The 16,865-nt window shown below is 27.8% G+C and overlaps 1 protein-coding gene and 1 non-coding gene across 2 annotated transcripts; one reads left to right on the top strand and one right to left on the bottom strand.

Moving 5' to 3' along the window:
* Positions 1-1,135: 1,135 nt before the first annotated feature.
* On the bottom strand, positions 1,136-1,223 carry TRNAY-GUA (transfer RNA tyrosine (anticodon GUA)). The gene is given in 2 exon segments: positions 1,136-1,171; positions 1,187-1,223. It is a non-coding gene; the product is annotated as a tRNA-Tyr (tRNA).
* A 9,463-nt stretch (positions 1,224-10,686) lies between these two features.
* LOC131602922 (probable magnesium transporter NIPA7) lies at positions 10,687-16,412 on the top strand. Its single transcript, XM_058875145.1, has 9 exons — positions 10,687-11,223; positions 11,296-11,352; positions 11,439-11,529; positions 11,987-12,147; positions 12,221-12,348; positions 12,484-12,621; positions 12,993-13,085; positions 13,172-13,289; positions 15,861-16,412. Exons 1-9 carry the CDS (start codon positions 11,103-11,105, stop codon positions 15,989-15,991), a joined length of 1,038 nt encoding a protein of 345 aa, XP_058731128.1. The 5' UTR covers positions 10,687-11,102; the 3' UTR covers positions 15,992-16,412.
* The last annotated feature ends 453 nt before the right edge of the window (positions 16,413-16,865 follow it).

Genomic DNA, 16,865 nt, shown 5'->3' with positions numbered 1-16,865 from the left:
GCGTAAGGTGTTTAGAAGTATTTTTTAATTCCTTTAAATGCTCCCAAAGATTTCCTGAGTTCTAAGAAATCTAAGGAATTTCAACCATTGTCTCTCCAAGTTTACCAAGGATTCCTAACCCTTATTTTCGTCTTGATAAAGTTTTCAAGGTTGTAAAGACAAAAATTATAGAGATACTTATTTATAACCACTGAAACCTAATGGATACTTAACGAACTCAAATCACAACCCATTAATCATTAGAATTTAAAAGATTATAGATATTTTATAATATTATTTATATTATTTTAGAACATCTTAAAGTATCTTACAGTATTTCTAAGTAAAAGAATGTCTAAATTAATATAAAAGATCTTTATAATATTCTAACATCAATGAACGAATATGCAAATTAAAGCGACCAAACCTGACATCCACAAACTTCCCGAACCACTCCAAACTTCCTTCTGCCGTCTTACCGTTGTCGCCACCTGACGGTCGACCTCCCCCATAGAGTCGCTAACAACCACCTGCCAGACTCCCCATATAAAGACAATGAAAGTGACAAACTCTATATTACGAGGGATTATGAAAGTTACAAAATCTATAATGTAGCATTTATTTATATTTATGTATTAATGTAAACAAGTTGTTGATATTTTTAAATTTGTTTTTTAAAAAAACAAACTCTATAATGTTTAGTTCAATTAACACTAATGAAAAATATTTAAGAAGAAAATTTCGCAAGTGGTTAATGCATAATGTGTGTGAATGTTGCAATTCATATAATATTGAATTCAATTTTTCCTCAATAAAAAAATATTGTTAAACTTATTCAATGATTAATTATTTAAATCAAATTACGAAAGATAACATGTATTTGGCTTAAAGCAATGATATATGGCACGACAAATCATTCACATAAATTGAATGAGCGTATAAAGGCAAAGGCATTTTGACTTTTTAATTGAATTTTTTTTAAAATAACAAAAATGTTGCATGCCTGCTCTTCAATATTCTAGTACATATTTAATAGAAATCACCATATAGAGATCGGTGAACATAACCAATGGAAGTCACTAGAAAAATAGTAAAAGAAAAATGAATCAAATTGAGAATTAAAAAATAAAGACACCGTGTAAATAAATGACAAGTTTCCGACCTGCCGGATTCGAACCAGCGACCTAAGGATGTCAGTTCAATCCAACTACAGTCCTCCGCTCTACCAACTGAGCTAAGGTCGGTTGTTGTTAAGAATTTATAGACAACTTTATCTTATCAATTCAATAACACTTTGTGCTTTTGTAATTTCAATTTAATTGGTTTATCACTGATTGAAACTCCTCTTAAACTATCATAATTGTTTGTTTGAATTCTATCAATAATTCGATATATATATATATATATATATATATATATATATATATATATATATATATATATAAAGTTTCCAAGGTATCATACCCACATAATTTTGTTCCACAATCTTTTCACCTTCCACTGAATAGTTGGCTAGAATATAAATTATAACATGGTATTTCATTTCTTTTAACATGCCATATTCAAATAAAATTCAATTAAGTTTAGAGCCCACTTTCATACTGTAATATCTCGTATACTCTTAAGTGCTTTAATTGTTATCAGTTGAGACCAATAGAGTAATTGATTATTGGACTCAAAAGAGATCAATTCTTATTGAAAGAGACTCACCTTTATTAATTAGTATAAGAAGGAACATTTTAGTAACATTAATAATTATATTGGTCCAACTTTCAATACCAACAACTCATTCTCAACCCATGTATACCAACCACACCTCTTTATTTATTTATATCATTAAAAACCAAGGAAAAGAGGAAGGATAGAAACATAGAAAGGGAGAGGAGAAAGAAGAAAAAGATAAAATAAGGGAAGAAATAAAAAGAAGTAATCTTGAAGAAGAAATCCATGGAATCATCATCTTCATCTCCTGAAGGTGAGTTCCTAGTTATATTTAGCTTCGGGGGAAGAATCCATGGTTGGGAAGTTAGAGTTTATGTTATTGTTATGATCATGAAACTTGATGATCATACATGTTCTATTTTTTGATTCCATGCTTGTTGATGATACTGCATGTAGATTAATTTTATGTTAGAACCATTAGTTATGTTGTTATGTTGAAATAATCTTATGATGTGGATTGGTTGGATGATGTTCTTGATTCTTGAAGGTGTTTTGTTGTTGTGTTGATGCCATGTTTTGTTGTTATTGTTGTGAATACATGTTGTATGAGTAAAGAGTAAACATGGTTGCATGTGTATGATTTGTTCTTAGAGTTATGACCAATGATCATGTGTATTGGTGTTGTTTTATTATTTGGGATGAATTAGAATGGTTTAGATTGGAGGAAGAAGTGTTCAAATTGGTATTTTTGAGAAATAACACAGTGTCAATCGATTTCACTGTTTAATCAATTGATTGCATGGCCTAGAAATGTTATTTTTCGTTTGGCAGAAAGTTGATGAGTCTTGGTGTAATCGATTACACCTACGTGTCAATCGATTGACGCCCTCGTTTTATGCAAAAATCCAACTGTTTAAGGATTCCACACATCGACCTTTACAACTGCTTCACATGGATCTTTTTGGACCATCTAGAACCATAAGTCTTGGGGAAATTATCTACGCCCTTTTGATTATGGATGACTACTCTTACCACACCTTGTCATTATTATTATTATTATCTCATAAAAGAGATGTGTTTGATGTCTTTCAAAAACTAGCCAAGGTTATCCAAAATGAAAAAGAAGTAATTATTGTAATTATTAGAAGTGACCATGGTGGAGAATTTCAAAATGAGGAATTCTAAATTTTTCGTAATGAGAATGGTATTCGACATACCTTTTCCAATCCACGAACTCCCCAACAAAATGAAGGTAGTAGAGAGGAAAAATAGATCTCTAGAAGAGCTTGCAAGGATGTTGCTCAATGAGACAAATCTTCATAAATATTTATGGAATGATGTAGAAAACACTGCTTTCTATGTCACGAATCGTGTCTTGATAAGACCAATTCTAAAGCGGACACTCTATGAACTATATAAAGGAAGAAAATTGAATATCTATCATCTACATGTTTTCGGATGCAGATGATTTATCCTTAACAATGGGGAAAGATAACCTAGGAAAATTTGACGTAAAGGCTAATGAAGGTATATTCATCAGGATATTCCAATTATACCAAAGCTTTTAGAGTGTTCAACAAAAGAACCATGTTAATAGAAGAATCAGTTCATGTTACCTTTGATGAAACTAAACCTAAACCATTAGAATCAGACGTGATTAATTATGCAGGCATTTTGGAAAGGGCAAATCTAGAAGATGATCAAGAAGCAGAACAAGGTCAAAGCCATAATCAAATCATTGACGAAGAACCTGTTCAGGATCAAAACATATATACTCCTTCAGATCATTAAGATCTTCTAAAATAATGGAGGACGATATATGACCATCTTATTAAAAAAAATTCATTAGAGACATCTCTAAGGGAGTCACTACTCAACGATCCCTAAATAAGGTATGTAACTTTGTGGCATTTGTTTCACAAACTGGGCCAAAAGGAATTAACAAATCTATCATTGACGAACATTGGTCTCTTGCCATACAAGAATGGTTAAATCAATTCGAACGAAACAAGGTTTAAGAACTCGTTCCCGAAGCTTAAGCTAATCTAGTGATTGGTACCTGATGGGTCTTGCGCAACAAGTTGGACGAAGATGGCAACATTTTAATAAATAAAGCCAAACTCATTGCAGAAGGTTACAATCAACATGCAAGAATAAATTTCGATGAAATTTATGCTCATATGACTATATTGGAGGCCATAAGGATGTTATTAGCCTTCTCGACCTCTAGGTTTTATCAACTTGACCTCTCCTGGTCATGTTTTCATACTCAAAAAAGCCTTATATGGTCTGACACAAGCTCCTAGAGAATGGTACGATTGTCTAAGCAAACTCTTACTGAATAACAAGTTCCAAAGAAGAAAATTCGATACAATTTTTTATTAAGAAAATTAAACATGACATTTTATTGGTTCAGATTTACGTCGATGATATCATCTTTGGTGTTACTAATTAATCCTTGTGCAAGGAATTTTCTAAAATGATGCAGAACGAATTTGAAATGTCAATGACGTGGGAGCTTTGATACTTCATAGGGCTGCACATTCATCAAACCAAGGAAGGAACCTTCATCAATCAATCCAAACATTATAAAAAAATATTGAAAAAGATTTGACTTGGAGAAGCCCAAAACAATAGCAACTTCAGTGTCAACATCATGCAACTTAGAAAAAAGGATGAAAACAGAAAACCAATTGAAGAAAACAAATAACGAGGTATGATAGACCCTCTTCTTTATCTTACTACATCCCATCCTGATATCATATTTGTTGTTTGTCTCTGTGCTTGCTTTCAAGCATGCCCGAAAGAATCACATCCCAGTGTGGTCAAACACATCATTTGATATCTCATTGGCACATAACAAATAGGTCTATGGTACTTTAGAGAGCGGATCGTGACTTAGTTGGGTACATCGATTCTGATTTTGTCGGGTGCAAATTGGATAGAAAAAATACAAGTGGTACATATTGCTTACTTGAAAACTCGCTTGTCTTGTGGCATAACAAGAAACAAGTAAGTAACGAAGTGGATCTGGCGGCGATGAATAGGTTGTGTGTGACGAATATTTTTCACGGAAAATGAAAGAGAGTTTTTTTCATTGTAATGATGAAAAAGATGGAACGTGAACGTGAAGACTGAGTATATTAATCACTTTGCCATCATATTTTGCATTAGGGTCCGTTTGGAATTAGAGAAATTGAAGCGAAAGAAATAGGGGAGAGAGAAATAAGAGAGATATGAGGCATTTCTTCTGTTTGGACAACACATAATTAGTGCAGAGAGAATAAGATCCTGTGGGTCCCACCCTTTTTTAAGTTCTCTCCAAAATGGGAAGAAAGGAGTATAGATATTTGAATTCTCCCTTATATCCTTTCAATTTAATGCAAGAAAATTAAAAAATTTCATGTGTTCACCGAAGCTGTACATTGATTTTTTTTTTCAATTATATAGCTAGCCGTGTATATTTATTTAATTGTCAAATAGTTTATTTTCTTTAATCATTTAAAATTAAATTAACAAAATAAAAATAACATCTACTTAATATAAATGTAAAGAAGTCATGATGGCAACCCTAGCCACATGTCATCTTGATAATAATCCTCGCCAAATGTCATCTTGCTAACAATCCTCGCCAAATGTCATTTGATGATAATTCTAAATACAAACCCTAATTATACAAACTCTATATTAAAATAAATAAATAAATAATAATAAAAATAATATAATAATAATAAAATTAAACCATCAATATTTTTAATAATAATAATCTACCTAATATCTAACTAATAATAATATAAAAATAACAATAATAATAATATAATAATAACAAACTACTACTACTACAATAATAATAATAATAATAATAATAATAATAATAATATAATAATAATAATAATAATGACAATAATAATATATTCATCTAACACTATTATATCTTATTATCCTAATTCTCATTTTTTTATTAAAAAAATTTTAATAATCAAAAAATAATTATTATAATACAAATTTTTAATTAACACTATTATATTCAACTAACATTATTTTAACTTATAATCCTAATTCTATTTTAATTATTTTTTTAACTATTCTCTTTTAGTTATTTTGTTTAATATTAAAATTATAATTTTTTATATAAACTATAAATTACTTAGTTTTCTAAATAATAAATAAAAATCACAAATATGAAAATTATTTTTATTTTAATGAATAGAAAAACTGTAATTGATATACTATATTGATGATAATTCTAAATACAAACCCTAATTATACAAACTCTATATTAAATTAAATAAATAAATAATAATAAAAATAATATAATAATAATAAAATTAAACCATCAATATTTTTAATAATAATAATCTACATAATATCTAACTAATAGTAATATAAAAATAACAATAATAATAATATAATAATAACAAACTACTACTACTACAATAATAATAATAATAATAATAATAATAATAATAATAATAATAATATAATAATAATGAAAATAATAATATATTCATCTAACACTATTATATCTTATTATCCTAATTCTCATTTTTTTATTAAAAAAATTTTAATAATCAAAAAATAATTATTATAATACAAATTTTTAATTAACACTATTATATTCAACTAACATTATTTTAACTTATAATCCTAATTCTATTTTAATTATTTTTTTAACTATTCTCTTTTAGTTATTTTGTTTAATATTAAAATTATAATTTTTTATATAAACTATAAATTACTTAGTTTTCTAAATAATAAATAAAAATCACAAATATGAAAATTATTTTTATTTTAATGAATAGAAAAACTGTAATTGATATACTATATTGATGATAATATATAAACATTACAAATAAAATAAATGTGTTTATAATTTCTACTCGACAAAAATAAAATAATAAAAACAGATATGCTATTTTAAATACGTTTTTAGAAAATTACGTGTTTTCTAAATGAGTACACAAATTTCTTATAATAAAATTTTAATGAATTTTTTTACAATATTTGAATATGAAAATTATCAAGTACAATATTTATTTAGTATTATTGTACTATTTTTTTTAATAAATCATTATGACAATCAAAAGAAAATAAAAATAAAATTCTATAAATCATTATTTTTCCCATATTTTATTATAAACACTTTAGATATTTTTTGAATTTATTTAAATATAAATATTTTATGTTATTTTTCAATTTAACTTTGACCATTATTTTTCTTTAAAAAAACTATAATCAATAACTCATTAATTGTATTAATAAAAACATTTAAATATTAAAAATACTACGACATTTATTAAGTGTTATTCTTCTAAAAATATTAATAAATTATTATATTAATTAAATAAATTAAAAATAAAAAACCTATAAGTCATTATTTTTCTTTTACTTCATAGTATTAATTTTCATACAGGACTAAAATTTAGTCGATAAATATTCACGATTCGGATCACACAAATATTATTATTATTAAGATTTTTTAAATATAATCGTTTAATACAAATATTATTTTTCTATGAATAAAATTTTTTAGTCTTTGTTGCACCAACTTTTAAATATTTTGTTCATATTCCATAACTACTCCATCACTCAATTACAATAATAATAATTAATGTAAAATTTTATTAAATCTCTTTCTTCTACATTTCATATTTAAATTTAAATAATACATTAAAATTTTAAGTTATAAATTTAATATAGTTTCAGTAGTCACATTTTTAGGCTCATAAATTTATGTGTTAAGATTTTTTATATAAATAATTTATAATAGAGAAGTAATATATATATATATATATATATATATATATATATATATATATATATATATATATATATATATATATATATATATATATATATATATATATATATACACAAAATATATTAAATACAAATCCATTTCAAAACATTTTGAATATTATAAATTATAAAGAAAAATCATATATGCCAAGATATAAAATTATTTTTTACTAAAATTTATTAGATTATTAGTACAAGATTTTATTAAAATCTACGATTGTATTTTTAAATATTATTAAATTATTAATGTAAAATATAATTAAATATCTCTCTTCTACATTTCAGATTTAAATTTAAATAATACATTAAAATATTAAATTAAATATTAAAGTTAATATAGTTTTAGTAGTCACATTTTTATACTCATAAATTTATGTGATACGATTCTTTATATAAATAATGTATAATAGAGAAGTAATAAAAAAATATACAAAATATATTAAATATAAATTCATTTAAAAAACTTTACAATACCTTTAATTCATGGAAGTTATATAATAAAAATATTAATAAATTATTAATTTCCTGAAAGTTACATAATAAATGAGTTAATAATGACTTATAGGAAACTTTTTATCATTTAATAAATATAATTTTATATTTAAATATATATTTCAAAAATTCAATTCATAGTTTATCATAGTACAAATTCATTTATCAAAACATTTTTAATTTTGTAATTTATAAAGAAAAATCACATATGCTAATATATTAAATTAAATTTTATTAAAATTTATTAGATTATTAGTACAAGATTTTATTAAAATCTACCATTGTACTTTTAAATATTATTAAACTATTAATTTAAAATTTTATTAACTTCAATTATCTAATTGAATATTTTTTTAATTTAATAAATTTAATTTTATAGTTTATTATTAAAATAAAAAATTATATTCATAATTTATCATAGTACAAATGTATTTATTAAAACATTGTTAATTTTATAATTTATTGAGGAAGAATACATAGCTCAAACTTTTATATTATTATTATTATTATTATTATTATTTTGTTGTAGTTTATTAGATTATTACTACAAGTCTTTGACACAATAAATAAATATATAAATATATTGTGTAACTCATATTCTTAACCTATGAATTACATTTTTTAATATTTTGTAACGTATATTCTTTCGTTATTATGATTATAATTACTTATTTATTGTATTAATATACATTTTAATTAATGATTTAATTAGTCATTATTCGTTATTGTTCTGTCAATTATCATTGTGTATATATATTTTTGATATTGCATTATCAAAGTGTTCTACATATAAATTGTTGGTTGTGCTCTTCAATTTTGTATTGTAAAAATTTTAGTTTCTCTTAACTTATATTCCTTAACATTAGTTTTTGTGGCAGGATAGAGACTTAAATTATTATATTATAAATATTTCAATTCTCTTTTTTTTTTTTTGAGCAATTTCAATTCTCTTTTATATTGATACAACTTCATTTTGTCTACTATTGAACTTTCTATCTAATTGTCTTTTATTGGATGATCTGAATTAGGAGAAGCTCTTAAATTTGTGTTGCATCATTGGTGCTTGCTTGGGAGTTCTATGAAATGATCGTTCATGTAGCCACATAAGTAAAGATCTTTAACTCTAATATATGCATCAATAAAAGTTCTATTTTATTAATATAATTTAGTTAGTTTATTATTGAGTGCAATGTTTTAATTCTGCAGACATTTAAGTATTATAGAATAAGTATAATGATTTCTCAAAAATTTTGTGATATCATTATGTCTTTTTCCTCTTTCATCTTATAGATCAAATCATATAAAGTGTATATTGAAGAAACATGTATTATATTTGGACAGAAGATTATGGACAGAAGTGTATATTTGGACAGAAGATTATGTACACTATTATGTTAGATATAAAAGATGTATAATTTATTCTTTTATGATGTTTTACATAAACGGTGTAATTAATATTTGTGTATAAATTTTTTCGTATGTCTTGGTTCATGGCCTTATACATATCACATGTCTTGAAGTGTAATCAATCGTTTTAATAATAAAAATACAAATCTACATCTACATATGGGTTTGGATCCTCTCCTTTAATATTTTATCTCCAACCCTCTCCTTCACATTTATGTCTTTATCTCTTTCTAACATTTTATTTCTCTTATTCTATTTATCATTTTTTTTAATTCTCTAAACAATTGCATGTATTTCGGTTGAAGGAGAGGATGTATAGAATGAGAGGATCCATTGTGTCTACATAAATGTAAAAGAATCTACATATATGATAATATGACGACTTCCAAGAGACAATCAAACTTGAGTAACAACTTTAAAATTTATATTTTTAATTAATTATTTTATATTATCTTTCTGATAAAAGAATTCCTTTCAAATTCCAAAGACACAAATTTCTTTTGGTTGTTTCATTTGTACGATTATTAATAAAAAAGTCAAGGACAATCACTAAAATATGTTGGGTATATCAACTATATATATATATATATATATATATATATATATATATATATATATATATATATATATATATATATATATATATATATATATATATATATATATATATTGTCATATCAAGAATTATTTCATGTACAACTATATGTTGTCATATCAAGGGTTATTTCTATGGAAGGGTTGAATATATTGGTGGCTAATGATGATTGTGAAGATAGATATTAATACAATATTAAATGTAGTTTACAAAGAAGTATTAAATACTATTTTTTAGTTAATTAATATTTATTTCTTTACATTTATATATTTTAAATTATCATAGTAAATTTTTTCTAATTTATTGTCTTTCATATTAACAAATTAATAGTATAATTGCATACATAATCTTAATGACATATAAAATAATTTTATATGCTTTCACATTAAAAAATTAATAGTATACTTACAAACATAATTTAAATGACCTTATTTTTCACATTAAAAAATTAATAGTATACTTACAAATGTAATTTAAATGACCTTATTTTATATGCAACTAAAATATAAAATATCAACTACTAAAAAAATATAATTTTATTTCTAATATATCCGTGCGAAGCACGGGTCGGCGATCTAGTTTAAATAACATAAAATTATGTGAAGGGTATTTTTGTCATTTTACAAATTAAACACATCTCTTTCTCTTCTATTTCTCACTTTTTTCTCTTCTACCAATCAATATATCAAATCTACTCTACTTCTCTCATACTTCTCTCTTTTCACACTCTTTACAATTTTTTCTCTCTTTACCATTTTTTCTCTCAACCAAACATACCCTTAGAGATCGAGTCCATGAGTATATTCCCAACTATCCCCAAAGCGTACCTTAGTAAATTCAAATAGAGAGGGAAGAGTACCTCAAAAATCTTATTAGCACACGTGAACCACGTGGACAGGTATAGACAGACAGACAAGTGACCCCAAAGTTTAACACCCAAAATACAGAAAGCATTTTGTCAGTTGTTGTTTTGAGAAGACCAATCCATGTGTTCTTCTGCGTTGTTGTGAGTTTGAAACAGAACGACCAACATTATTCACTCCTTCCGTACACACTTCTAATTCAAATCGCAATCATAATCTAGGGTTTCCATTCCAACTCACCCTCTCTCTCATGACTTCAATTCTCAATTATTCATCAATTCAACAACCTTCCATCCTTATCTGAGATGAACTCCAGCAATCTGATTGGGTTCGTCTTGGCAGTTGTTTCCAGTTCTTTCATTGGTTCCAGTTTCATCATCAAGAAAAAGGGTCTCCAACTCGCTAGAGTCAACGGTCCTAGTGCCAGTAACTACCATTCTCTCCATTTTCTTTACACAACAATTTTTGGTAAATCTTCATTTGCATTGTAATTTTCAGGTGTTGGTGGCTATGGTTATTTGCTTCAGCCTCTTTGGTGGGTCGGAATGGTTACCAGTATGTACTTCACTTTTCAATTTTCAGCTTTTTTTGTTGTATTGTTTTCAGTTATTTACTTGAATTGATTTGGAGATTTTTTACAGTGATTGTTGGAGAGATAGCGAATTTCGTAGCGTATATTTATGCTCCTGCTGTTCTTGTCACTCCTTTAGGTGCTTTGACTATTATCGTTAGGTAAATTTTCATTTCTATTCCATCTAGGGTTTAATTGATATACACTATCATGTAACTGTGAATTCATTTTACAATACGATGTCTCTATTTTTCCATTTTACTCTGCTAGTTTTAAAAAAGGGTAATGAAAATGAAATGATGTGGCAAATTAGTACACCCTTTCGTCACTATTATAAGTAAATTTCACTTTTTCTGGTTCCTTCAATAATTGATGTATGGATTATTTATGGACTGGATACATCAATTGTTGAATGAAGCAAAAAAAAATCAAATTTGATTATAGTAGTGACGGGGAGAGTTTAGATTTTTGATGAATGTTTGTGTAATGCTAGTTTACACTTGTAGTGTATATCCTATAAATCATTCTATTTAGTGTTATCTTTATTGTTTTTTTCGTTTTGCCAAATTAGCTACTTGAATTATTTGCCGAGCTAACCATTTATGTGAAATTGTCTAGTGCTGTCTTGGCACATTTTGTTTTGAAGGAAAAGTTACAAAAAATGGGCATGCTGGGGTGTCTTATATGCATTATGGGGTCCACTATTATTGTACTCCATGCACCGCAAGAGATGTCGCTTACTTCTGTACATCAGATATGGAAGTTGGCCATTCAACCTGGTAACCTTTTGTGCCGTAATCTCTGTGTTAGTCTGTGATTTTCCTGATTATTGCTTTGTTTTTCGTCCTTCAGCATTTCTCATGTACACGGCCTCTGCAATTGCCTTAACATTGTTCTTGGTTTTGTATTGTGCTCCTCGCTATGGCCAAACTAATATTTTGGTTTATATTGGAATTTGCTCTATAATTGGGTCTTTAACTGTAAGTGACTCTACCTAGTTTATCTTTGTTTTGATATTCTTGTGTGCTCTAACTTCTAATAGTTGACTAAATTATATACCAAGAAGCCCAACCACTTGATTTCTGTTTCTGATAAAACACCCTTTTCTCTCTTAGGTTATGAGCGTAAAAGCGATTGGCATTGCAATAAAACTTACACTAGAAGGTGCAAACCAGGTTTTCTATTTTCAGACATGGATTTTTACAATGGTTGCTATCACTTGTATCATTGTCCAACTTAATTACCTTAATATGGTCAGTATCACTTAATTTATGTTAACAGAACATAGTTTTAGCATTAAGTTTTACTAGTGTTATTCTAGCTGTGATGAAACTTCTGATTACTGAAAACTAAGTGAACCCTGCATTATTGTTTCATATTATTCTAACTACTATCACACACATTTTTTTTCCTTGCCATTCTTTTCACTCCATGTATCCATTGAATTTTCGTTCTAAATTAATTTGCATATCAAATTATAACTGTTTGAAGGCTATATAAGCTGAAGCCACCTCCCAAATTGATTTACTAGAATTTTGTTTCCATATTTTTCCTTTGTCACAATTTTTTGGTTATTTGATCTTCAATATAGCTTCTGTCATGATCAACTCTTGCACGGTTGCAGGCGTTGGATAACTTTAACACAGCAGTTGTTTCTCCAATCTATTATGCATTGTTCACAGCTTTTACAATATTAGCCAGTGCAATTATGTTTAAGGTTGGTGTTTTACTGAATCATAGTATGAAAAAAAAATCATCAAGAAGACATTTAATGGTTTAATTATATTCTAAACCTACCTGTAGGACTATTCTGGTCAAAGCATAGGTAGTATTGTATCAGAGCTATGCGGTTTCATAACTATTTTATCTGGAACATTTCTATTGCATAGTACAAGAGAGCCAGATCCTCCAGTCAATCCAGGTATATCTCAGACACTTTAATGTTTTATGAAAACATAGATGATATAGGCACCTTATAAATTATATGATAGGTGACAATAGAGGATTAAAAGGTATCTAGCTTGGCTTGGCTTCTAATGCGGAGTGCTTACACCAAAGTTTAAAAATGTTGGTAATGTGAAAGAATTGATGCAGAATTATGCTTTGTTTTCAACATAGGAATTTGAAAAGGTCTACATTTATAAATACCAACTATTCTTTAAAATCTCTTATACTATACCCTTACAAATTTGTACTCCTTTAGTAAATTACATAAACATCCCATGAGGCTCAGAAACTCATACAAACATCTTTGTTTTAAATATTTTACCAACCTCGATGAGTAGTATTTTTTTTCCACTTCCATGGACTAGTAAGGATGTTTGCACGTTGGTGACTGTGTTTGGGTAAGTTTAAATAAGATGTAATCTTAGTTTTTGGTACACAACAAGAGGTAATCTATATTATGAGATTTTATCTGGACTTATATGAGGGTGTTTCTATAGCCTCAAAGAAATCAAAACTAGGTAGAGGGGGGAAAGCCTCCTACACAGAAAAACAGTCAGTAGTATATCCAACTATATGGCTCAAAAATGCAAATGCTTTGTTGTATACCAGTAACATAAATTCCCCCGAAATTACTATGAGCTGAACATTGAACACCAGAGATAAGCCAACAAAATACCAAAGTATTCTGTGATGAACATAAGTGTACACAGATCCTTGAAAATTTGGACATTCCAACAGTCTCCAAATGAATTCACCACTGAATTTCATGAACTTCATACTCGTAATATTATAGTCTTGTTATTCCTGTGAACATCTGTTACATCTTTATAACAGAAGGGAATAACGTGAAAAAGTCACCTGGTATTTACAAATTATTTGGTTAAGAAAAATAGAAGGGGGATGTAAACCATCAAATTCAAGTTGGGTGGCTGAAATGGAGGAGGGCTTCAGGGGTTTTATGTGACGCAAATGTACTGCTCAAGTTGAAGGAAATTTTTTGTCGGATTGCAGTAAGACCTGCGGTGTTGCACGTGACAGAATGTTTGGCGGTTAAGAATCAACCCAAAAAAATAAAGTAAGTGTAGCAGAGGTGAGGATGTTGCGTTGGATGTGTGGTAAGGCTAGACAGGAGAGGATTAAAAATGAAAATATTAGAGAGTGTTAGGGTAACACTTATAGTAGAGAAGATGAAGGAAAATAGACTTAGGTGGTTTGAGCATGTAGAGAGAAGACATGTAGATTCTGTGGTAAGGAGAGTAGATCAGATGGAGAGAAGTCAAACAATTGGAGGAAGAGGAAGATCTAGAAAGACTATAAGAGAAGTTATTAAGAAAGATCTCGAGATTAACAATTTGGATAGAAACATGGTCTTAGATAGATCATTATGACGAAAGTTGATTCATGTAACCGACCCCACTTAGTGGGATAAAGCTTGGTTGTTGTTGTTGAGTAATTCTAAAATGAGAATTTTACTGTATAGACTGGTAACAAAAAAAGCACAAGTATTATCTGCTGTATGCCAAAATCTAACCAAGATACACAAAGGGGCCTTGTATAGATAAAGTAAAAAAGAAACAACTTATAACATCATGAGGAGTCAGCATTACATCATTATAATAATTGGCTAATAACTATATCTGTCTATATCATTATGTGCTGGATGCTGAAAATGAGCAAGTATAATAATTTGTATCCAACGTGCTCACATTTTGTAATTAGTTAGGCTTATTTTCGTTTAAAAGTTCCTGAAACACTGGATTTATACAGGAGTAGGAAAACATAAGAGGTGGCTAATAGACCCCTTTAACACATGTGTATAACAGGAGGGCTTAAAAGGAAAATAGGAAGGAAGGAGGGAATGCATGTGAGAAAAACTAATTGCTTAGGTGTCAGTCAGAGAGTGGAGGAAGGGATTGAGGAAATCAGTGAGCACATGTAGGAGGGAATAAAGGGAGACCTCACATATGGTGTGAGGCATTCTGGTATTGAGATGGAATTTGGTGGCAGAGTAGTGGGAGTCATTGTCACTATCATTAGGGATATTCTCTTGGAGAATATTAGTATCTTCCTGTTTACCATTTTGTAAGGAGCTATTCTCCATTCCATCTTAGTATTATTTCTATTGTAAGAAGCTAGTCACAATCATCAATATACATCTATTCCATTACTTCCAACTATTACACTTCTGTTATCTGTTAATAGTGCTGTGGTCAATTAATTGGGGTAGCCAAATGCATGAGGCAGAGGCTTTCCTCATTGTAGTGTTTGGGGAGGGTTAGTTGTTGTAGCTTTACTTTCACGAATGTGGAGAATGTGTCTGTAAGTAGAATTGAAAAGTAGCAGTAAGATGTGAATGCGTTGTGTACTCAATACTCAACAGCTAAGTTTTCATTAAATCTCTTTTGCTGTGTTTTATACCTTTATACAACTAAAGTTATGCTTCTTCGGGTAGGTCTTTATCAAATATTGTATGTTTATTAGTGTACCAAAGAAAGAATATTTCAAGTTATAAATAAATTATCTGATAATTATTCTCCACATGCAGATTTATATTCACCACTGTCTCCAAGAGTAGCATGGTTTATCCAAGGAAACAATGAATCCTGGAAACAAAAGGAGGAAGATGTATCGCCATTTAATTTAATAGCAGTTATACGGCAAGATCATTTCAAGTGATTAGTGGCTTAAACCACAAGAAGTTTAGTCTATTATCTTGTGCTGTATCCATCCATTGATCAGCTAAACACAGCATATATATACACTCTATCATCACACTGCTGGCAGAGAGGAGACAGTGCTGCCATTTTTTGGAATCTGGTTTACTGGTTGCATCTGCAATGAAGGCTTGAGTGATAATGTTTCAAAGGATTGATTAATCACCATGTTTGCATTTTTGTATCTCTTGTTGTATTTCATATTGGTTTCATCCGGCACCACACATTTTTTTCTCTGTTTCTGTAAAATGATTCTTTCCTTGTTCTGGAGTTTGACAAATGTAGAAGCTAAACCATGTATGTTGATATTTAGGAGTTCATACTGTGTATACATGATGTGCATTTATTTTTAAATATTTATATTATTTATTTGTTTATCTTAACGAAGGGGTAATTTTATTTATAATAATATAGGATACAAGTAGAATTTATTTTTATGTTGTATCTATCTATTTATAACTGTCCTCTTGACCAAATAAAAATCTATTTATAATTGTCTCATTTTATTTCCATAACTTCTATCATTCATAAGGTTTGTTAGAAGCTTTGATTTTTTGTCTTTTACTTTTTAAATAACTAAATAGACATTCTTTTTTATGCTATTCTCCATCTTATTTGGTTATAAAAAAACTTTATATTTAATAAAAATAATTAAATATATTTAATTTTACTGATAAAAAAAGAAGATATTTTTGAAAGTAACATTCATCAGGAATTTATTTCTTTGTAACTAAAAGGTTACTTAAAAAATAAAATTTATATTAATCGAGAATATTCAAAAGATTATATTTGATATCGGAGAGTATATATATCAAGCACAATATTGTCTTATCTAA

This window comes from Vicia villosa, linkage group LG5 (assembly GCF_029867415.1).
Source record: "Vicia villosa cultivar HV-30 ecotype Madison, WI linkage group LG5, Vvil1.0, whole genome shotgun sequence".
Lineage (NCBI taxonomy): Eukaryota > Viridiplantae > Streptophyta > Magnoliopsida > Fabales > Fabaceae > Vicia > Vicia villosa.
The sequence above is the reverse complement of the archived record's forward strand: the minus strand, read 5'-3'. Positions and strand labels throughout refer to the sequence as shown.

What these genes read in the sequence shown, in the direction of transcription:
- LOC131602922 (XM_058875145.1), top strand. Translation starts at nt 11,103, where the DNA reads ATGAACTCCAGCAATCTGATTGGGTTCGTCTTGGCAGTTGTTTCCAGT. An exon ending in CTATAATTGGGTCTTTAACT is followed by an intron (nt 12,349 to 12,483) that starts GTAAGTGACTCT and finishes TTTCTCTCTTAG; the next exon opens with GTTATGAGCGTAAAAGCGAT. An exon ending in AACTTAATTACCTTAATATG is followed by an intron (nt 12,622 to 12,992) that starts GTCAGTATCACT and finishes GCACGGTTGCAG; the next exon opens with GCGTTGGATAACTTTAACAC.